The sequence below is a fragment of the Benincasa hispida genome, chromosome 9 (assembly GCF_027475165.1).
Source record: "Benincasa hispida cultivar pf3 chromosome 9, pf3_genome.v1.1, whole genome shotgun sequence".
Taxonomy (NCBI): domain Eukaryota; kingdom Viridiplantae; phylum Streptophyta; class Magnoliopsida; order Cucurbitales; family Cucurbitaceae; genus Benincasa; species Benincasa hispida.
Window position 1 is genome coordinate 37,136,233 of NC_143486.1, and position 23,305 is coordinate 37,159,537.

Genomic DNA, 23,305 nt, shown 5'->3' on the forward strand with positions numbered 1-23,305 from the left:
GACTATACTAATTTTCATTATAGATTGATTACTTAAAAAATGAATTGGATGCATTTTGCTCTCGAATTTTATACTTTTTATCATGTCTCCTTAGTCTCCATAATTAATGTTTGACTATCTTTACTGTCTTGACTATCTTAATGGGCTACTCAAGCTCGTGTGTGCTTCAACTATTGAGTCAACTACTTTTCAAATTTGAACAATTTGTGTCAATTTCCATATCTGCCAGAGGAGCATATTGATGTGGTTGAGCTGTTGTTGACTGAGAGCCAAGAAAGGGTGAATTCTTTTTTCAAATTAAATTAGACATAAAGGTGACTTAACTTTAGGATTGTTGAAGAAATTGGCACAAAAAACAGAGACAATACAAATTATGGACATAGACTACTTTTTTACTCTTTCAATACTCACTTTTACTCACCCTTTCTAAGTTTCTCTAGCTTCCTTGAACTTCTTCTCCCTGACTTACAAATAGAAATATAATTCTCATTTATAGGTGAGATCCTTGAAGCTCATCCAAATGGATTTTTCTAGACCCATCGGATTAAAAAATATCCTACAAAATTCTTTGAAGTTTATCCTAGTCAAAAAGAAATTAAAGATAGCTTAAGTTATTTCTAGATCTTTTTTTTAGATATTTATTTATATACTTCAAGATAAATCTTTAGAGGTCTAATATTTAGATATTAAGTTATTTATGTAAATACGTCAAGAAACTTCTCGATAGTTAATGTTTTCTTTTACGGACTAGATAGTAAGTATTGCCTTCTACTTTACCACATGTTTAGTTTCAATTTAAAGATCCTTCTCCTTTTGTTTCTTTTCCCCCCTTTCTATGTGGTTGTTTGGTTGTCTTATGTTCTTTTCAGTGTAAAGTACTACTTTTGTCGCTCTTTGTTAGTAAGACAACTAAGACTCAAACACAAAATGATTGCTTTAAACTACTTGATTCATCAATTACTCGAATTTCAAAAACACTATAAAGTTTACAATAGTATCTTTTTCAATGCTATCGTATATGATATTTATCATGGTAGATTTTCTAACTTAAGGAAAACTGTCCAAATCAAATCTTGCCTTGCCTTTTTGGCAACATTAAATTAATCATAACCCAGAAGAATAGGATAATTCAGCCTTGATTACACCATCATTTTGCAAATAATCCTACATCATGTGTGCAAATGTAAGAAAAGGAAATAGATAAAGAGACTTATAAATTTTGTGTTCATGGTCCTTAGCACACAATTATGGATGACGAAACCAACACATCTATGGTTGTTCCTATCAAGAGAAAACAAAAATGAGAATCCATGAAGTTCTGTTTTGTAATATTGAATAAATTCTAAACAATCTCTTTGTTGCGTGAAATACTGTTAAACATCAAATTATTTATACATATAAACATAGGGGTATGAAGGGAAATAACCAATCAGCTAAGGTGGCTGAAGGAGAAGAAAACAGTTAGGACCACAAAAACGATATATAAAGGACAATAGAGTGGAAAGGAAAGGAGGGGAATATTTTGGTAAAAGCTAAGAGTGGCTTTTACAGGAGAAGACCACTAGCTCTCTCAAATTTGCTGGTTATTTTCCTATTTTGGTTGATCATCTTCTTTCTTTTTAGGAGGGGAATGTCTATTTGTTTTAGGATTGTTCTTGAAATGTCGATGGACTGTTTTGATAGCTCTTTAGAGCAGTGTTTATAAATAAATATCAGCTATATTACTCTATTTCCTTCTTGTTCCTTCTCGTGTTTTCTTTGTTAAGTTGCTTAACGTAGGGAAGAAGAACCTAACAAGTGGTATCAGAATCCGTTTCATTATGGGGCGAACGAGAGCTATGGCTCAGAAGCAGGTGGAGGAAAGAATAGAGAAGAATGAAAAGGAGATCTCATAAATGAAAGAGATGCTGATGAGATTATGCAAAAATATTGAGAAGCTCACTGAAGAAATGAGAAAGAGACTCTATCCAAAAGGCTGAAGAGTCAAGGACAATTGATGCCCATTGAATGAAGCTTAAAGGGAAGATAGAAGAGTTCGACTCGCCACCACGTATCGGGACGGGAGGACCTGATAAGAGTAAGTATAAGAGGCTGAAAATATCTGTCTTCACAGGGGAAAACCCGAAGTCATGGGTGTATAGAGCGGAGCACTACTTTGAGATCCATGAGCCGACGAATCCGGAGAAGGTGAAGATAGCTGTGATTAGTTTTGGACCAGACGAGGTCGACTAGTTTCGTTTGAGTCACAACCGGAAGGCGATCACTATGTGGGATGAACTGAAGAGAAAGAGTTTGAATACTTCAGACCGACCGAAGAAGGAAGCTTATGCGTGAGGCTGCTAAGAATGCGGCAAGAAGGATCGTACACAGAGTACGTGAAGAAGTTTGTAACATACTCGACTCCCCTCTCGGACTTAGCAAAGGATGTTTTCAAAGACGCCTTCATCAATGGACTAGAACCTACTCTGAGAGCAGAGGTGATTAGCAGAAAATCGACTTCATTAGAGGACTGTATGCGTGAAGCCCGACTGGTAAGTGATCGAAACATGGCCCTAAAGATAGCATTAACGGACCTAGGAGTTGTTGGGCTCGGAAAGAGAGAAGCCCAATCGAAGAAGGGCTCAACATTTGAACGAAGGAGTGGAAGGCCGCTGGACGCTCAAGCTACCAAACGAATCACCATACCGATGAAAGGAAACTATATGAAAAGAGATCCTCCCATGAAACGCCTATCTGATAGTGAATTTCGTGATCGGTTGGACAAGGAGAAAAAGGAAAAGGAAAAAAACGAAAATGAAAATGAAACACAAACGAAGATGGAGGAAAAGGAAGAAGAAGAAACACAAACGAAAATGAAAGCCATTGAGGTCAAGGAGAAGGCAAAAATTGCTCTGAGGTCCATGTTTGGGTTGTCTGCTCGAGGGACGATGAAGCTAAAAGGGGAGTTGAAGGGAAAAAAAATTCCTCAATCTAATAGATTGTGGAGCAACCCACAATTTTATTCATAAAAAATAGTTAGAGAGCTACACCTTCCGGTCCATAAGAAAAACTTCAACGTGGTGATTGGGAATGGTACGACAATACAAGGGGAAGAGGTATGCAAGGTACTAGAGTTGGAGCTCCCTGAGTTGACCGTGAAGGTTGACTTTCTTGCCATTGATCTTGGACAAATGGACCTGGTGTTGGGAATGTCGTGGTTATGTACAACGAGATTTGTGGGAGTTCATTGGCCTTCACTAACCATGTCCTTCTTGGCAAGTAATTCATAGGTCATACTACGCGACGATCCCTCCTTCACCAAGATCGAAGTGTTGATTAAGGCCTTGGCGAAGACATGGCAGGCAGAGGATCAGGGATTTTTGATTGAGTTGCAGAAGTTTAAGTCTGAAGAAGAGACATGGGTGGGAGAAGAATGAGAATCCACGCAGAGCAGAGCTGACGAACTCCTAGACATGATAAAAACATTATTGGAATAGAGTGAGGATGTGTTTGCATCTCCTTCAGCCTTACCTCAAAGAAGAACGGTAGATCATCGTATCCTGACTTATGCAAATCAGAAACCGGTCAACGTGAGGCCTTACAAATATGGCCATAGCCAGAAGGAAGAAATTGAACAGTTGGTTGAAGAGATGTTGAACGCAGGGATTATTCGACTAAGCGTAGCCCTTACTTGAGTCCTATCTTGTTAGTAAAGAAGAGGATGGAGGGTGGAGGTTCTGTGTGGATTATCAGAAGTTGAATCAAGCCACAGTGTCAGATAAGTTCCCCATTCCAGTTATAGAAGAGCTCTTGGACGAACTACATGGAGCATCGATGTATTCGAAGTTGGATCTTAAGTCTGGCTACCATCAGATTCGAATGAATGAGGGGGATATTGAGAAGACCGCGTTTAGAATTCACGAGGGGCATTATGAGTTCTTGGTGATGCCTTTTGGGTTAACAAATGCCCTGGCCACCTTCCAATCACTAATGAACCAAGTATTTAGGCCATTTCTTCGTTGATTTGTTTTAGTCTTCTTTGACGATATTTTAGTCTACAGCCCCAATCTTTCCAAACATGTAACACACTTGGGAATGGTGTTTAATATCCTTCACGATAATAAGTTGTATGCCAACAAAAAGAAATGCATCTTTTGCCAAACCAAGATACAATATTTAGGCCATTGGATATCAGCACAAGGTGTGGAAGTAAACGATGGCAAGATCAAGGTGATGAAAGATTGGCACCAACTGAAGAATGTGTCTGAGCTGAAGGGATTCTTAGGCCTCACTGGCTATTATAGAAGATTTGTAAAAGGCTATGGGAGCATTGCAACACCCCTCACCCGACTCCTTCAAAAGAACTCCTTCGTGTGGAATTATGAAGCATCTCAAGCGTTTGATCAACTGAAACAAGTCATGGTGACAACCCCTGTTCTGGCTCTTCCAGATTTCTCGAAGACTTTTATTATAGAAACCGATGCTTCAAGGTTTGGGTTAGGTGTTGTACTGTCTCGAGAATCCAAACCTATAGCCTATTTTAGTCAAAAGTTATCGACGTGAGCCCAAGCCAAGTCTATATATGAGAAAGAATTGATGGCAGTAGTGTTAGCTGTGCAAAAATGGAGGCATTATTTGCTAGGGAAGAAGTTTACCGTGATATCAGATCAAAAGGCTCTCAAATTCCTAATTGAACAACGTGAAGTCCAGCCACAGTTCCAAAGATGGTTGACAAAGCTACTTGAATATGATTTTGAGATACTCTATCAACCTGGCTTGCAAAACAAAGCAGATGATGCATTATCCCGAGTTCCCAATCCAAGTGAATTATGTGTGTTGATAGCTCCTTCCTTGATGGACAGTGAAGTCGTGCGGAAAGAAGTGGAAAAGGACGAGGAACTGCAAAGAATAATCACCATCTTGAAGAAGGATCTGGATGGAAAACCTAAATATAAGTGGCAACATAACAAATTCTACAAGGACGGGTTAGTACTCTCCATGAATTCCAGTTTGATCCCATCTTTGCTGCATACATTCCATGATTCGGTATTGAGAGGGCACTTTGGGTTCCTAAGGACGTATAAAAGAATGAGTGGGGAATTGTTCTAGCAAGGAATGAAGGGAGATGTAAAAAAGCATGTGGAAAGGTGTGAAATTTGTCAAAGGAACAAGACTGAGTCCTTGTCTCCAGCCGAATTATTGCAGCCACTCCCCATCCCTTGCCTGATCATGGAAGAATGGTGTATGGACTTTGTAGAAGGCTTACCAAAAGCAGGAGGATATGACTCCATCATGGTGGTGGTGGATCAGCTAAGTAAGTATGCCCAATCACTCTCAAACATCCATTCACTGCAAAACAGATAGCAGAGGTGTTCGTGTAAGAGGTGTTCGTCACCATGGAATTCCACTTGCAATCCTGACAGACCGAGATAAAATTTTCTTAAGTAACTTTTGGAAAGAGATGTTCCCATCCATGGGCACACAGCTGAAGAGAAGCACGACCTTCCACCCTCAGACAGGGTCAATAGGTGTTTAGAAACTTACCTCAGATGCTTCTGCAATGAACAACCTACTAGATGGAATAAATGGATTGCATGGGTTGAATTATGGTACAATACCACCTTCCACATATTGATAAAGACCACTCCTTACCAGGCTGTTTATAGGAGACCTCCTCCACCCTTGTTTTCGTATGGAGATAGGAAAACCACCAACAATTCGGTCGAGCAGCAGCTGTAAGAAAGAGACTTGGCGCTTAATGCCTTAATGGAGAACTTAACCTTGGCTCAAAACCGAATGAAGAAGCAGTCCGATAGGCATCCAAGAGAATTGAGTTTTGAAGTTGGAGATGAGGTTTATTTGAAGTTGCATCCCTATAGACAGAGGTCCTTAGCAAGGAAAAGAAGTGAGAAGCTGTCACCTAGATTCTATGGACCTTACCGAATCCTCAAAAGAGTTGGAGAAGTGACTTACAAGTTGGCTTTACCTCCTGAAGCTGCAATCCACAACGTGTTTCACATATCTCAATTGAAAAAGAAGTTAGGCCAAGGTCACCAGATTCAACAACATGCTCCAATTTTAACCGAAGAATTTGAGCTACAAACCACACCAGAGACAGTCCTAGGGGTGAGATGGAATAGGGAGCTAGCAACCAACGAATGGCTTGTGAAATGGTAGGGGCTATTAGAGAATGAAGCGACATGGGAAACAGTTCACCTAATGAAGCAACAATTTCCTAATTTCAACGTTGAGGACAAGGTGCATTTCAATAGAGGCGGTATTGTTAAACCTCAAATTATTTACACATATAAATATAGGGGTAAGAAGGGAAATAACCAATCAACTAAGGTGGCAGAAGGAGAAGGAAACGGTTAGGACCACAAAAACGATATATAAAAGACAGTAGAGTCGAGAGGAAGGGAGGGGAATATTTTGGGTAAAAGCTGAGAGTGGCTTTTGCAGGAGAGGACCACCAACTCTCTCAAATGTGTTGGTTATTTTTCCATTTTGGTTGATCATCTTCTTTCTTATTAGGGGGGAATGTCTATTTGTTTTGGGATTGTTATTGTAATGTCAATGGACTGTTTTGGGTAGCTCTTTAAAGCAGTGTTTATAACTAAATATCAGCTATATTACTCTATTTCCTTCTTGTTCCTTCTTGTGTTTTCTTTGTTAGGTTGCTTAACGTAGGGAAGAACCTAATAGATACAAGCCTAAAAGGTACATTTTCTTCTCCTCAAGCTCAATACAAATTCGAGAGCAAAATCCAAATATTAACAAATTGATGATTCTGCCTCCATGGAATGTTATCAGAAACAAGAAAAAGTCCAAACTTTCTCAGCATTGAATGAGGTATAATCTTGATGCAAAGAAACTAGGAGAATAACAATCTTTGTCAATACTCCTCTTAAAGACGTTTGAGAGATCGTTAAATACACAAACGAATCCAGATAACATCATGCCATGAGAAAATCTCGACTGTTTACCGTTAAGCATGTCGACTAATCAAAAGAAAGCACTTCATGCTTGCAGACTTTAGGCTGCAGAATCACAAACACTGTATCCCTGTGTAAACAACTTCAATTTTGTAGTTTCTCCAACTGACGAAAGCCATTCAGTTAAAATCTCCATTGTTATATAATCGGCATTACACGCCTCCTCAACCATTCTATCCATAAGTTTGAATGCTTTGTCCAACCAATTCTTCTCCCTAAGGGCTTCGAAAATAGTGTTGTATGTTGTGGTGTTCGGCTTCACCCTTCTAAATTTCATATCATCCAATAGGGAAAGAGCGTAATTGACTTCATTCCTTTTGCATAAAGAATCAATCAATATATTGTATATTACTGTATTAGGAGGAACCTTTGATGTAGCACTCATTTCCTTGAAAAGCTTCATGGCTTCATCAGTGTTATTGTTCAAGCAATAGGCATGAATAAGAGCTCCATAAGTGAAGACAGTGGGTAAAAGACCGTCCTCCTTGGTCATCTTTTTCATAAATTCGTGAGCTAATTTGAAATTCCCAATTTTACTAAAGTGGGAAATCAAAGTGTTGTATGTTACACAATCAGGCTTAACTCCAACCAGCTCCATTTCATTCAACAATTCATAAGCTCTATCTAATTTCTTCTTCTTACAAAACTCACTGATAAGAATATTGTAGCAAACAAGATCTAGACAGAACCCTGCCTCTTTCAACTTTGACACAACAGAGTTGGCATCATCCAACCTTCCAGCTTGGGCTAAACCACATATCAAAGTATAATACACAATGACATCAGGCAAACATCCATCTTTGGACATTTCATCCCAAAATTCCATTGCTTTGTTCATATTGTTGACTTTGCAAAAAGCATTAATGAACACCGTGTAAGTAACAGAATTTCCTTTCAAACCCTTCTGCTGCATTTCCCTGAAGAACTCAACTGCACTACTTATTCTGCTATGGTTGCACATTCCATTGACTAAAGTATTGACAGTAATTATGTTCGGCACAACTTGTTCACTTACCATCTGATTAAAGAGCTCATGAGCTCTCTCAATTTCACCTGACTTACAATACCCATCAATCAAACAATTGTACGTAACGGTATTGGGTGCACAGTCATCTAATCTCATCATTCCCATCAAGCGCAATCCTTCTTCTTGCCTCCCCACTTTACAGAGCCCATCAATCAAAGTATTGTACATGATTACATCAGGTGCAACATCCTTGGCCTCCTCTTTTTCCGCTTTCAGTTTCTCAAACACCTCTAATGCATCATCAATCCTTCTGAACTTGCACAAATGGTTGATAAGGATACCAAAAGTAATAACATTAGGCTGAATATTCATGTCTTTCATCTTTCGCATCAACAGATTCATCTTCTCAAATTCCCTTGCCTTTCCCAATCCTGTCAAAAGTGCATTGCAGGGTGCAGCATCCTTAAGACCATTCAACATCATCACGTTATCTAAAACATCCCATGCAAGATTTGTATTTCTATTCCAACAAAGCTTCGTGATCAACTGCGTCAATGTAATGGTATTTGGGACAACGTTATGTTTACCAAATTTGGCTACCAACCCAGCAATTTCATCTTCCTTGGCTCCCCCCTCCAGCCCATTCATCTTCTCCAACAATTTATTGAAAACAATATCAGCAGTTCTATCATTGGGTCGAAACTCCGAACCTGGAAGAAGCATTTCGTCGAGCACATTCAATGCATTGTCAACTCGCCCAGATTTCAGAAGCAAAGCAATGATCACATTACGAACTTTTGTGTTTTTCGCATGTGAATCGAGAGTAGAAAATGCAGCAAGCGCCTCATCGACCATGCCAGTCCTTCCAAGGCGCCGAAGCAGATGAACAGCACTCTGGGCAGTTAAGAGAGACATTTGGCTTGTTTGCGGCCTCTAAAGGCTCAAAATCAAATTAAGTCAATTGGGTTCTTGAGTGGCGAGCTCGATAATGGCCTATAGAGTGGCAAACAACAAACACCGATCAGATTCCAGCAGTGCATCAGTTCGAACATAATTTTTTTTTTTTTTTTAAAAAAAAAAATAGAGTTCTGTTGGTCCTCAACTCATTCTGTCAAGTTGTTGAAAACAAAGTTATTGAATTTTTTCTTACGTACGCTTCAGATTTCAAAAAGTGAAGAAAGCATACTAGTCCACAAAGTGAGAAGCTGGTGTATACAAGCAAGCGGCAGCCCTGATCATCCTGTTCTTTTCGTGAAGACTATGAACATGAAGCACCAAGAATCTATCAAATGCTTTACTCAAACAACCATTTCATGTACAATCAATTTTATACTAAATTAACTTCAACTATGGGCTAGATATGTATGCATAGAAGAAAGAGACTTTCCAGAACACAAAATTCTCATGTAGAACAATCCAAATAAGCACAACGACCTCACATAACAAATTTCTCTATCATCTAAGAATCTCCCTTCATCCCATTTAAAAAGAACAGTCCAAAATAGGTCGAATTTACGGCAGGATTTTAGATTAAATTTGACCCCATTTAGAAATTGGTTGAATTGAAGACAGAAAATGAATAAAGAAAAGAAATTCATCCCAGCGAACTCAGCAATGAGCGACTGAGAGAGGGAAGGGTTGCGGAAGACAGAGTGTGCACCTTGGCGATGAGCAGTGCGATGGGCAGTAGTGGGTTCCGGCGAGGTTGCAGCAGAGAGGGAGATAGGAAGAGAAGGAAGAAACGGGCGTTGCTGATGGAGGATGCCAGTGTCGGACTGCGGCGGAGAGGGTTCGACGGCGTAGGTTGTAGCGAGGAGGGAGATATGGAGAAGAAGGAAAAGGGTTGAAACAAAACGGCACAGATACCTCGGAAAATTGCTCAACTTCTATGCAAATAATTCTTTCTTTTTTCTTAGCTTCTTTTTTCTTAAAACATTAAAAAATATTAAGTTTAAAAATATCCCTATCATTGATTTTGGATGAAAATCATTGGTATTTTGTTTAAAAAAATCTCTTAACTTTCAAGATTTTTAAAAATTAAAAAAAAACTCTTATCATGAATGCGAACATAAATTATTACTGGCTACTACTCATTTCAAAAATATATTTGAATTTCTAAAGGTTGCATAAATACTCTTAGTCTTACAAAAGAAAAAAAAAATTAAATGCTCTCATCGCTACTATAGTGATGGTTTGAAGTTTTCTTATTAAAAAAGAATCAATTTCATCCTTATTTTTCTTCTATTTGTCCAATTCTCATACCAATTTTCTCACAATGAAATATAAACCAAGTTAAAATATAAATCCCACAAAATCTCACAAAATTCTAAAATCAAAATTTCCTCTTAAAATTTACCAAAATGATAATAACCAAATACAAAAAAGATTTTTTTAGTTATTAACACACATTAAACTACTAATGTACAACCTTGTTATGATATTTAAGTCCTAAGATCCTTTTGGTGCTTCCATTATCTTATTTTATTTTATTTTTTGTTTTATAATTTATATGCCTTAACGGTAGAAGATCATTTTTTTATGAGACAAACAAAATCAAATAGTTGACAAGAGGGGAGAAAAAATAGAGAATATAGGGAATATTAATTACTATATTGAAGTAAAGGAGAGAGAGGAAGTGGAAGAGATGAAAGGTGGGGTGTAAATAAGCGATAAGGGCATTTTTTTAAAAACTTTTTTTTGTAGGTAGAGAAACTAATGCAACTTTTGAATGTTTATAAGGTTATCACTTAAAACATGATCCACTCATATGTCTCTACATACATGTTTAAGCTACAAAATAACTTTAGATGCTAGTTTATTAGTTTGTGGATTAATACAACCAAATGTCAAATAAAATTTCACACATTTTATTAGAGAAATAAGATGTCAATATAATTATAAGCTATAGGACCCTACGAGATTTAGGGTATCAACCCAAACATATATATATATATATATATATATATATATATATAACTATTATAATATCAATAACTTTAGCTAGCCTAACGGTAAATGTGTCTCCTAGCTCCACCTTAGATCCAAGTTTGAAATACTTTCCTTTCATTTGTTTTTAGATTAGTTTTTTTAATTTATTTTTCTTCTTCTTTTGAATTTATTATTTTATTTATATGCATTTGGTTTTTATGTTTCAAATATATATTTTTTAAATTGTATTTTAGTTTCTTTATTTTATTAATTTTTGAAATAATTTATAGATCTTAAAGTTATAATTGAAATAGAGATAGAGACAACAAATTTTAATATATCAGAGATAGAGATATTATTGTTTTCATACTTTCTCATATTTTCGGCTCTATTTGACATCGAGATTTAGGTAAAAATGATTTCACATCCCAAGATTTAAAAAGAAAGAAATGATTTCAAATTTATATTTGTGTTTGGAACTAAATTGATTTGAATCACTCGAATTGAATTGTGTTGTTTTGATCCAACAACATAACAAAAGAAAATATTTCATTTTTCTCTTTTGCCTTTATAGTGTTACTTAAAATTATATTAATAATCTAAGAGATTTTTATGAAAAATATCAATTACATACCACGAATATATTAAAACTAGATGATTTTTTTTTCCCTAAAAAACTAGATGAAAAATTTTTAAAGAGAAAAAATGGTTGACATATGGAATTTGAAGAAAATGGTTTTGAATGATTGGATTTGAACAAGTTGAAGAAGAATTTTAATGAAACCTCACGTCGCAAGCTGCCCTTTCCTTTGCACATTACACCCTTTATTTATTTATTTATTTTATTCTTCTCTATTTCCACAAAGGCCAAATGGTGCATATGTCCAATTTTTCTACAAGATCGCTTTGTGGATCCTGTCCCATTTAGGCAGGGAATAGAGAGGAAGTGAGAGAAAAAAATTGAGTTAAATAGGGATGGAAACGGGAAATGCATTTCCCATCCCCGATCCCACATCGTTTTCCATTCCTACCACGATTAGTTTTTACATATTTATTTAATAGAATTATCTAATGTTATTATTATTGTAGTATAAATATTATATTTATATTTCAAATTTGATTATTTATTGAAAAATATAATGAATATATTTAAATTTAGATTATATAAATGAATAATTTAATTTATATTATTTTTTATACTAAAAAATTAATTAACTTTTTTTAGATCAAAATTAGAATGAAATGGGGAGCAGACAGAGTGGGGGGAATGACCGACCCCGTGGACATCTCTAATGGTGTACATGGATTGAATTTCAACATTTTTTTTATCAATCAAAAAATTTGGGACGTTTCAACTTGCTTTTCAATAGGCAAGGGGTGTTCGGCGGCTTCGTCCCTCGTCGAGCTCCGGCGGCGGTTGCGCTTCCACAGCAAGGGTAATTTCCCTCTTCTCTCCAATGGTCAACAATTTTGTTGATTTGGGTTTAAGCTGCAACATTTTCGACTTCGATTTAGATTGCATTATATACGTTTCTTGAATAGTTCGAAAAAGTTCAATTTGAGAACATTGGGTGTATTGAAGCTGCTTTAGTTTCTTAAGCTTAATTACTTTAGGTGGATTGCAGGGAAAGGAAGATGAGCTATCTTCTAAGGACCTTAACAAAGAAGAGAGAAGTGGATTCCCTCATTAAGGACACGATTGATAAGGTCCTAATTCTCCGATTTGGGCGGTGTTCCGATCCAGTTTGTCTCCTCCTCGATGACATTGTGTGTTACCAAGTCCTTGATTTTTCTTTTCTTCTTCTAGGGTTTATATGCTTTTTCAAAATTTGATGATTTCCCCACCTTGTGTTTCATTCTCTTTCAATGATTTAGCTTGCTAAGTGCGCACGAGAAGTATCGAAGTTTGCTTCAATAGCACTGGTTGATATTGATTCAGAAGAATTACAGATTTACGTCAAGTACTTTGACATAACTCTTATACCATCCACTGTTTTCTTCTTCAATGCTCATCATATGAAGATGGATTCAGGGTGAGTTTTATCCTGCTGGTCTAAGTTAATTTATTGCGTTTGAATATGTCTAGGACTCTAGTATGTATATGTAACATTGCATGTATGGTCCATCTGTGTGGCATTAGCTACTTGATTTGCACAGTAGAGCAGCTTAATATCCCTTGGGATTATTAGCATTTAGCAAATTGCTGTTGGAAGTCAAGACACCAAAGAGTATTTATTTTATTGTTTTTTTCTTCTTCTTTTTTTTTTTTTTTGATAAGAAACCATTTCATTGATAAATGAAATATTCAAGGTACAACAAATACCAAAGCACAAGATGAAACAACATAGCAACCCCATCTAAAGAAGGGAAAATACAATGATACCATGGGAGGGGAAGAACAAAAGGGTGGAAAATATAGAAAGAAAGATGTAAAATGGATTGATGATGCAAGAAGCCCCCCATAAACAAAGAGACCAAACAAAACAACCATCAAACTGAAACACATCCCCAAAGTGAAACAACACCCAAGTCAAAGCATCCTTGGCGATCAAAAAAGAAAAACTATGATAGTAGAGAGAAAAGCATAAGAGGATCAGAGAGCTAGATTCAAGCAATATGTAGAGGCAACACATTTGAGAGACTTCCTGAGCATATCATGTTGTCGAATGCACTGCATTGGGAGAGCAAGCACCAACGACGCGGGCTATGACGAGCCCTGGAAAGGTCGATGTGGAATGCGACGTGGGCTTCGGGGTTTGTCGCCTGATGAGAGGTGTCGATAGAAAGGGACTAACGAGACGCGACGCTTCCATCAGTGAGACACTAATGCAAGAACCGAAAAAGTAACAATGGCTAAGGCACGACCCAACTAGAGCACATCGTCAGCAGAAGGGACTAGCCGACCGGTGCTCACCATAGGCGGACCAGTTTGCCCAAGGTCCAATTAGAAAGAAAAGGTTCCACACGAGCTCCCGTTCTACAGCATAGTGGCAGGATTGATAGGGGATAACTTCAATTGTAGATAGAGTCAAATCTGCAGGGGTCATGCAAATACATAGGCCCTTCTCTTTTGGATGAATGGGATGGTTAAGAATAAGGTGCTTTCTGATCTATAGTCCCTTAGAGTGAGGGGTTAGGTAGGTAGTATTGGCCCGCTGACTTTTGGCTATGTGCTATGCGACTCTTGCGAAGCGAATGAAAGGAAGCTGGTGCAGTAAGCTTGATGCCAACAACTTATGTAGTGGTTGGCTAAAAGAAAGCTCGCTAAGCTTCGCTTTCCTCTCCCCTTCCCTTTTTCAATGAAGTGGAAAGTCTTCCAGCCTTTTTGATTGGTAGGCAGCCTCCTATTGATTGAATTAAGATTCTCTTAAACAAAGGTATTTGTGCTTGGATTGTGGCCTAAGATCAGCCTCATGAAAACCTTATATTCCTTGAGGAGGTTCTACCTTGTGGAAATGCTCTTTAATGGAACTTTAGGTTTAGCTAGACGTGACTAAGAAACCATCGGTTTCACTTGGTGGACCAGGAATGCCCGACTTATCAATATATCCGGTAAACTATTGGAGGCTCATGTAACCCATGCCAAATTAATCGTATTCTAGGCCGAAGCAAAGAACCTGTTCGGCTCATTTCGTACTGGAGAAACCCATGTATGAATAAGGATTAATTTTACTTCCCTACCTAGCTACTTTAGGTTGGGGGTAGGTCTTGGTGGGGAAGTTATAGGCAGCTTTCCTTACTTTGTGTCTGGAAACTCTCCTCTCTTGAGAAACTACTATGACACTAGAAGCATAAAAAGCAAAAATACATTCCCCTTCCAAATATTTTTAAAGGCTTAAGATGGCCTAGAGGCATATTCTCTTGGTGAGGTGAGGTGTAAGCCTTAAGGCAGTATGAGCCGTAAACCTCATTTTAATTTAAGAAAACATAATTAAGTCATAAAACATAAAATCTTATATATTCTTAACATTATAATATTCCTTAAAAGTACACAACATACTAGTTCCTTAAAAGTGTGCAACATGCTAAAAAATTAATCATGACAAAGAAGAAAAAATCTCAATAGTCCGTCTACATTTCATCCACAATATTATTATCATTATAACTACTAGGATCTTTCATATAGTCATCATTGTATCTAATAGTTTCATCCTCACTTTCATTGTCACTCTTAACATCTACCCATTCCTCTTCATCCAATGTCATTGATCTCTTTCCTTTATCTGTTTAAGAAATTAATTTTGTAAATAAAAGTTAAAACTAAGTTAATTTAGGAAACTTATTTAAATTTAATAATTGTTTTAATAAGTCATGTGCCTTCACTCTTAACATTTGGTTGTCTAGTCTTATCACTACTTCTTTGTTGAGAACTACTTCCTTCTCCAAGCTCATAAACATTGATGTTAGAATCATCATCATGTTCGACACAGATTTTGATTTTTAACAATCCACTCATCATCAGGTGGAACATTATCTACTAAATGGATCAACTTCTTCCTTGGAGACCCTTTTGCTTCAAGTGTCTATTCTTTAAGCTTTTATTGTACATGATGTAAACTAAGTTATTTAACTTAGTTGTGCTCAAATGATTTCTTTTCTTTGTATGCACCTATCCATGAAACATAAATTTATTACTAAAGTTGGAAGTCTTAGACAGTTTTTTGCAAGTAATGAAATATAATTAAGAACTTCCTATAAACTTGATTAAAGTACTCAAATTATGTTCACACCCAAATGCTAAACAAATAAGAATCAGAACTTTGATGGCAAATTTTGCTAGTTCTAATGATCCATCTCCAAATTGAGTCCACCAATTAATTGCATCATCAAATATCACATCAGTTGAGGAAACAAAAATAAATAAAAACAGGATATATTATCTTCATGATGCTTCTCGGAGATCTTTTTTTGCAAGATATTGCTTGTTGAAACCCAAAGAATCCTTCCCTCCTTCGAAATGAATCTATTTGAAGATTAGCTTTTGTTCTCTCGTTTTCATCAATTATCAATTTATCCATACATGTATATAATCCCAATCTGATATCTGAATGAGTGGAAAAATTATCATCATATTGAAAAATGTGGGTTCAAGAAATATGCTATAGCATATAAGTGTCCATGTAATTGAAACTCAAACCTTTCATCAATAATATTCCATATCTCGTTGTAACTAGCTTCCTCTTTCTTGAAGACTTTTGGTAATTTTCTCTTTTGGTGAATCCATGGCACCACATATAAATCCCATTTTAGGCACCTTTTCAGAATCAACTAATCTCAAAACACTCACCAAAGATTTTGTAGACTTAATTCATAAACTACAGTGGGCCAAAATTTTCTCTCTTAAAATTATTCTCTTCACTTCCTTTCCTTCGGGTTTTATTTTTTGCCCGAACACTATCTTGTCATTGCTTAGAAGTAAATTTGCTTGTAACGACTGTTTAAATTGGCACTTACTTTGTAATGTCAAATAGGTGGTAGCAAATCTAGTGGTGGTTGGACGAACAAGCTCCTCTTTGTAAAATACCAAACGTAATTATATATAAAGTTACTAACCTTCTTTGCCTTTATCAATGCATTCTTGTGTTGAGGCAGCTCACCAAGTTTTTCAAGCATCGAACCAAGACAGTGGGCAGCACATGGAGTGGAGTCCAATACAAATGCTTTCATTTTTCCATCAAATTTTATTTCCAACTAACTTATAATTAGATGCATTGTTTGTCACAACTTGGACTATAAAGTTCTCTCCAATTTCCTCTACTATATCATCAAGAAGTTGAAATTCTATGTTTGCATCTTTGATTGCATCTGTAGCATTGATAGAATTCAAAAAAGAAAAAAAAAAAAATCCACTTGATGAGTTTACTAGAAATTGAATTAAACTTCTTACTCTCGTATCCTTCCAACCATTAGATAAGACCGATATTCCGGTGGTCGCCGATGTCTTGCGTATGTCATTCACGATGCTTCTTGTAGTTTTCATCTCTTCCTTCAAAATCCATGAACTCAGTAGGGGTTTGGGTTGGGTCAGTTTTGTTTTTGGGTTGGGTTGGGTTGAATATTTTCTATTTTTCTTGGGTTGGGTTGGGTCTAGTGTTGTAAAAAAAAAATTTGAGTTGACCCAACTCAACCCAAATTACATATATATTAATAAAAAATATATATTTCTTTTAGAATTGATGAATTTTTTAGTTATTTAGGTTTTTCTTTTAAGAATGTTTGTTTTTGTATAAAGTTTGTAATAGATATTATAAATATTTGGTATGTAAGAATTTAGTTTTATAAGATTTTAGTTATTAGATATGTGTTGTAGATAAATTGAAGTATTTTAAATTAAGAAGAAAAAATAATATTAACCCGACAACCCAACCAACCGAACCCAAATTTTGAGGGTTGGGTTGGGTTGGAGAGACCATGTTTGGGTCATTTGGGTTGCCAACTTGACCAATCCGAATTTTTGGGCTGGTCCAAAAAAATGCCACAACCTAACCCATCCCAACCCTGTACATTCCTAGAACTTAGTTCATACTTGGTTGGTAGTTTCAAATCTCAACCATATAAACCATGGATCAACATTTTCACAAAAGAAAGACTTCTAGCCATGTTAAATGAAATACCATTTCAAAAAAGAATCTCCCAATATCCATACAAACAAAATTACTAGCTTCTTTTGCAGTTAAAGGATTAACTTTAATTTGAATCTTGTTATCACCTCCAACATCACTAGCATCTGCCACCATAAATCTATCCATTGGTCCATGAATACCTCTATAAGTGATATTACTACTTGAAGTTCCACCAATATAGTATATGCCTGCATCAGTCATATCTTCAAATTGTTTATGACTAGCAATTTTTTGTCATTTCTCCTTTTTATAAGTAACCTTGCATCTCGTCTCACTTCATTGGGAAGTTTATCACATGGTACAACATTTTTATGTGTTCCCCAAGATGATTTTTCATTCTTTTAACACCTCCTTTTGAAACAAGAAACAACTTGTTGTTATAATGAAAAGAATTAAATGTTTTGGAGATACAAACTCTCGCTAGGAGAGGGACAAAAAAAAAAAAAAAAAAAAAAAAGAAACAAATAACAAATACAACCAAATAGAGATACTTTCAAATAACTTCGATCGACAATCCTCTTTCGGTCAATGGATCGATTGGTGATATCCCTTATAGAGGGATTTGAGGACCAATGAATCGAATTGTGGAGGTGAAAGCTAGTGATGTTAATGGTGATAACAAGGTTCAAACTAAAGTCAATCCTTTAATTGCAAAAGAAGCTCTTAATTTTGTTTTTATGGATATTAGGAGGTTCTTTTTTGAAAATGGTATTTCACTTAATGTAGCTAGAAACCCGTCATTTGTGAATCTGTGTCGATCCATTGTTTATATGGTCGACATTTGAAATCACCAACCATGTGTGAACTAAGTTCATGGATAAAACTACAAGAAACAATGTGAATGACATACCAAGACATGGGCGGCCCTATATGAGAGGAAGGAGTTCAATTAATTTTCTTGTAAACTCACCAAGTGGAATAGTTGTTTTTTCTTTTCAAAATCTATTGACACTTTAGATGCCGTAAAAGATGCAACTGTGTTGTTTCAATGTCTCAATGATACAGTAGACGAAATTGGAGAGAACCTTGTAGTCCAAGTTATGATAGAAAATGCATTTAACTATAAGTTAGTTGGAAAAAATTGATGGAAAAGTAAAAGCATTTGTATTGGACTTCGTGTGCTACTCATCGTCTTGATTAATGCTTGAGCTAATTTGGTGAGCTTCTTCAGCACAATAATGCATTGATAAAGGCAAAGAAGGGTAGTAAAATTATCTTTAATCATTGTTGAATGTTAGCATTAGTGAGATCTTTTACAGAAAGAGTTTGTATGTCCAACCACTACTAGATTTTCTACTACCTATTTGACATTGCAAAGTATTTGTCATTCTAAACAGCCACTAGTATTTGTCATTCTAAATAGCCACTACAGGCAAAGTTTACTTCTAAGCAATGACAAGATAGTATTTGGGCAAAAAAACCCGAAGGAAAGGAAGTAGTTGGCATGCTGTAATTTATGCAATTAAGACTACAAAACCTTTGGTGAGTGTTTTTAGATCAATTGATTCTAAAAAGGTGCCTGCAATGGGATTTATGTGTGGTGCCATGGATTCAACAAAAGGGAAAGTTGCCAAAAATTCGGGGGAGACGTAATAAGCGACGAGGAGATATGAAATATTATTGATGAAATGGTGGGAGTTTCAATTTCCTCGAATCGTACAAGCTATAACATATATCTTGCACCCACATTTTCAATATGATGATAATTTTTCTACTCATTCAGAGATTAGATTGGGTTTGTATAAGTGTATGGATAAATTGATAGTGGATGGAAATGAGAGAACAAAAGCTTTTATTCAAGCTCATAAACACTGATGTTTCGGACCATCTAAATTGACTTATGACAGCTTTTATCCTTAAGTAGATGTCTTGGAGATTATGACTTAGAGTTCAACTTATTTTGATCGGACCATCTACTTAAGGATATACATTATCAAGTTTTCTTACACCAAATGTTTGTTAGGTCCGATGTTACTCCATCATATTAGTTGAACTGTTGAAGTGTGAGTGAGCTAGTCATACAGTTATCAAATAACAAGCAATAAAAATTAAAACCAGTACCAAGTTTTATTTTATGGTTATTGCCAAGTCAAAATTAAACAATAACAAATTTAGATGGTTTTTCAATTGCTTGTCTATTGGTAAAGGGACTTGTTAGACTCAAGGAGGTGACTTATTTTCTTTTGCTTGCAAATCGCACTTGGCAGATCTCAGCGTCTCACAGTTCATAATAAAGCCATTTGTTCCTAAGGTGCTTTGTAATGTTGTCTGGAAATTTGTGTGAATATAAGGTTTCTCAATGTCGTAATAAAGAAAAAAAATTAATGTCCTTGGGGAGCTAAATGTCCTGAAAATCAATATGTTTATCTGGTTTTTGATTTTTAGTGGGGGCTGAAGACAAGCTTCAAGTTCAAATAAGTAATTCAATTTACTGTTTCTCCTGCTTGTTGCATGTAGGTAAGAAGCGAGGAGCATATGCAAATGACTTATTTATTTAATGCTCTTCCATCAGGTTCTGGTGCTCTGTTGATATATTTGCTTATCACCTGCTCTTCCAGTGGTTCTCCCCTATTAAGCTGAAATCATGTGGATTAATCTTATTTATTCTATTTTATGAGAGTCTGTTAGGTATCTGATTCCTATACTCAGCAAACCCAACAAAGATAGAACAAGAACAGAGCAAGAGCTCTGATTACAGTTTATTGAAATAGAGAAAATGAGCAGAAAAACCAGTACAAGTAAAGTAACAACAAGACAGTAAGAAATCTCCTCACAGTAATCCAAGAAGAAGAATAAAAGGAAATGAAAATAAATGCAGGTACCCAGCCTATTCGAGAGGGCCGGTGATCTCTCCTTCAAAAGCTACCACAGCTTTCCTTCCTCAAAATTGGTCTTTTCTTGTCTTCCTCCTCTCGTTTTATAGCGCCTTAGTGGTCTCCTTCCACTTCTCTCTCCTTACGGTTTTTTCCCTCCTCCCAATTATTCCTTCCCTCTCTTCACATGGTTAAGCCCCTTTCACGATTATTCCCTTTTTCATTCACTATCCTTGGTATAATTCCTTCTTTACCCCTTCTCTTATATGTGTTAATAATAGGGGGTCTAACAGAGTCATGATTGGATTCACTAGAAAATCAATGACTTTTTTGTGAGGAAGAGAGATCTTTGAGTTTTGTGGATATCTTAATTGCTTTGAACTGAAGAATTTTCTTGAATCTCTTTTATAATCTCTCGCTCTTTTTTTTTTTTTTTTTCTTCGTTGGGGGGTTAAATTTAGGAACATCTACTTATGTGCCTCTTATATATTCTACGTGTTTTTTTTAAAAAAAAAAAATGATAAAAGGGTATTATTTTGACATGCAGGACTGCGGATCATACAAAGTGGATTGGTGCTTTTCACCAAAAGCAGGATTTTATTGATGTTGTGGAGGTAAGTTGTCACTGATTTTGGAACATAAATGAGAAGCTGTGAATGGAAAAAATTGGTGATTATGGACTTAATGATTACTTCACCTGAGATAGGTCTCAACTCAACTTATATTCCTAATCTTTAGTATCATAGCCTCTTCAAATACCTGAAAACAATGGAGAAAATCTTATGCTTCAACTTGTTAGATCTTTTCTATGGAATTTTTGCCTTCGGTTAGACAGCAACAATAGTTGTGACATCAAATAGCTATGGCATTTGCAATCTTTTCACTGGTTGAAAGAGCTTTTAGTACTCTTTCGTGGTTTGGCCTCTTATGAAATTTCATACCATCAATCAGTGGATTTTTTCTTTTTAAATATATATATATATATATGTTTATATATATAAAGAAGTTAAATATCACTTTAGTCCCTACAATTTTAAAGTTTGAAGAATCTAATAATTCCTTGAACTCTTGATTTGCATTTGATAAATCTTTTGACATATTCAAAATCTTTGACCTATTAGACACCAATTGGCCGATTCCTATTTGTGAATTGTCTTGTAGGACACTAACCTTTCAATTTTGTGTAGTGGCTCAATGAATTTTAGAAAATACCTAACAGGTTAGGTTCCCAACACATTTGAAAGTTCATGGACCTATAGAAACCTTTGAAAGATTTGGACACAAAATTTAACAAAAAAAAAAATGATAGTATTATTTCAAGTTCTAGTTTGGAGTTGGGTAGTTCTGGTATAATTTCTCCCCAAACACCTACACCACTACACGCACGCACACACACCCCTCAGTTTAAAAAGGAATTTATGGGTATTGGGTTATCAAGTATTGTCTGGATTTAGTTCAGGAAATTTGAGCAATTATGTTGGTCTTTCATTAAATATAAACCATTTTATCATTCAAATATCACGTTGGTTCAGTGATGCATAATTTGGTTGTCATGCATGTATTCTTTTGAAAACGGACTTGAAAAGATTCTTTCTTTTTCTTTTCTGGCAGGCAATATTTAGGGGAGCAATGAAAGGCAAGCTCATTGTGAATTGTCCGTTGCCTCCTGAGAGAATTCCAAAATACCAGTTATTATACAAGGATGTCTAGGAAATGAATGGGCATCTAAAGGCCTTACCTAATTTACCTTCCTAGTTTATATCCAACTATTTTTCAATGGTATGAGTCGATCTTGCGAAGTCCAATTTTGGTGAATATCAATCGAGTTGCCATATATAACTGAAGAATGACTTAAATGAATTGAGATTCAGTGACGAATGTTGCCAAAATGCTCTCGTATCTCCATCGTTTCTGTGCATTGAAGTATTTCAACATTTCTGGTATACATTTGGAAGTTGGTGAACAGAAGAAAAGTTTGTGTGGCCATTTTTCGTCAGCTACCAATAGAAAATGGAAGAAAATGGGGTTAAGTTGAGAAAGTTTAGGTTATGTACTTGTTCCAAGTGGCGAGATTATAGTTCTTCATTATCTCGTAATTTCTGCAACTAATTTCTCTGCTGTTAGCTTGCTAGTTTGCAGTGAGAGATTAATCATGTGTAAAATCACCTCCTTATATTTTGTAAAGCACATTAATGAAAATAGCGAATGTTTTCTTCACTGAATTACTTGGAAGCAATAGAATGAATGATTCAGAAGCTCTCTTTTCCTTTTGTGATTTGTGTTCTATTGTGTTGTGAAGCCTTTTGAGCAGGTCCCAAGTTCAAATTTTTGGATATTGGTTGGATTCATGAGTTTGAGTATGGAGGTTAGTCTCTTTTAAGATATTTTCTGCCGTGGATGTTGGAAAGTACATTTAAGTTGTTAATTGCTTATTGGGTTGGTTGTCGGGTTTGCTTCTATTGGAACTAGGTTGTTCAAGGTCTATCCTCTAAGGCAAACAATTACATGCATGGTCTTTTCCAAGAAAACAATCATTGATATGCAGGTCATTAGAAGGAAGAACTGATTCCTTGTGTATCATCTGTAATAAAATTATGAATGAGATTCCCAGCTTATGCTCCTAGTTAGGTCCTTGGTTTGACCTCCTATAATGAGAATTGAGGACCCAATAAGTTAACAGTTCGAGAATCTGAATGAGTCCAGAAATGATGTGAATAAGTGCATTTCAAAGAACTTTGTTGGGTTTGTGGTGAGAATAGACATGAAAAGTCAACAGTGGCAAGCCAACAGAGTGTAAAATGAGAAACTAACTGCTATCATTTGCTTAGGTATGTAAGAAACTAGATGGTAGTGACATGATTTAGAAGAAATACTTCAACCACCTTTATGGGAGGTCTTGCCCAAGTAGACTTCTGAAATATGTTTATATGATGAAATGATGTAGAGCATGTGCCAAATATTTGAAAGAATTGTCATCATTTCTACTTAAAAAAAAAAGAA

At 36.0% G+C, this 23,305-nt stretch overlaps 3 protein-coding genes and 1 pseudogene across 7 annotated transcripts; 2 read left to right on the top strand and 2 right to left on the bottom strand.

The window, feature by feature from the left end:
- Positions 1–5,745: 5,745 nt before the first annotated feature.
- On the top strand, positions 5,746–6,156 carry LOC150033784 (uncharacterized). Its single transcript, XM_090317067.1, has one exon. It carries the CDS (start codon positions 5,746–5,748, stop codon positions 6,154–6,156), a length of 411 nt encoding a protein of 136 aa, XP_090173193.1.
- A 646-nt stretch (positions 6,157–6,802) lies between these two features.
- Positions 6,803–9,851, bottom strand: LOC120086306 (uncharacterized). Of its 4 annotated transcripts, none has more exons than XM_039042877.2 (3): positions 9,602–9,851; positions 9,096–9,199; positions 6,803–8,934 (listed from the first exon to the last, which is right to left on the bottom strand). In XM_039042877.2, the coding sequence occupies exon 3, from the start codon at positions 8,854–8,856 to the stop codon at positions 7,015–7,017; it is 1,842 nt and encodes a 613-aa protein (XP_038898805.2). In that variant the 5' UTR covers positions 8,857–8,934; positions 9,096–9,199; positions 9,602–9,851; the 3' UTR covers positions 6,803–7,014. The 4 variants fall into 4 exon arrangements, with proteins under 4 accessions (XP_038898805.2, XP_038898803.2, XP_038898806.2 ...); XM_039042875.2 differs by having other exon boundaries at positions 9,128–9,199; positions 9,602–9,850; XM_039042878.2 differs by having other exon boundaries at positions 9,045–9,199; positions 9,602–9,837.
- A 1,829-nt stretch (positions 9,852–11,680) lies between these two features.
- LOC120086707 (mRNA splicing factor, thioredoxin-like U5 snRNP) lies at positions 11,681–22,560 on the top strand. 2 transcript variants are annotated; one of them, XM_039043473.2, is made up of 5 exons: positions 11,681–12,305; positions 12,495–12,636; positions 12,745–12,902; positions 20,853–20,919; positions 21,917–22,560. In XM_039043473.2, the coding sequence occupies exons 2-5, from the start codon at positions 12,505–12,507 to the stop codon at positions 22,013–22,015; spliced, it is 456 nt and encodes a 151-aa protein (XP_038899401.2). In that variant the 5' UTR covers positions 11,681–12,305; positions 12,495–12,504; the 3' UTR covers positions 22,016–22,560. The 2 variants fall into 2 exon arrangements, with proteins under 2 accessions (XP_038899401.2, XP_038899402.2); XM_039043474.2 differs by having other exon boundaries at positions 12,104–12,305; positions 12,484–12,636.
- On the bottom strand, positions 15,708–17,693 carry LOC150033785 (uncharacterized; annotated as a pseudogene).
- Positions 22,561–23,305: the final 745 nt, after the last annotated feature.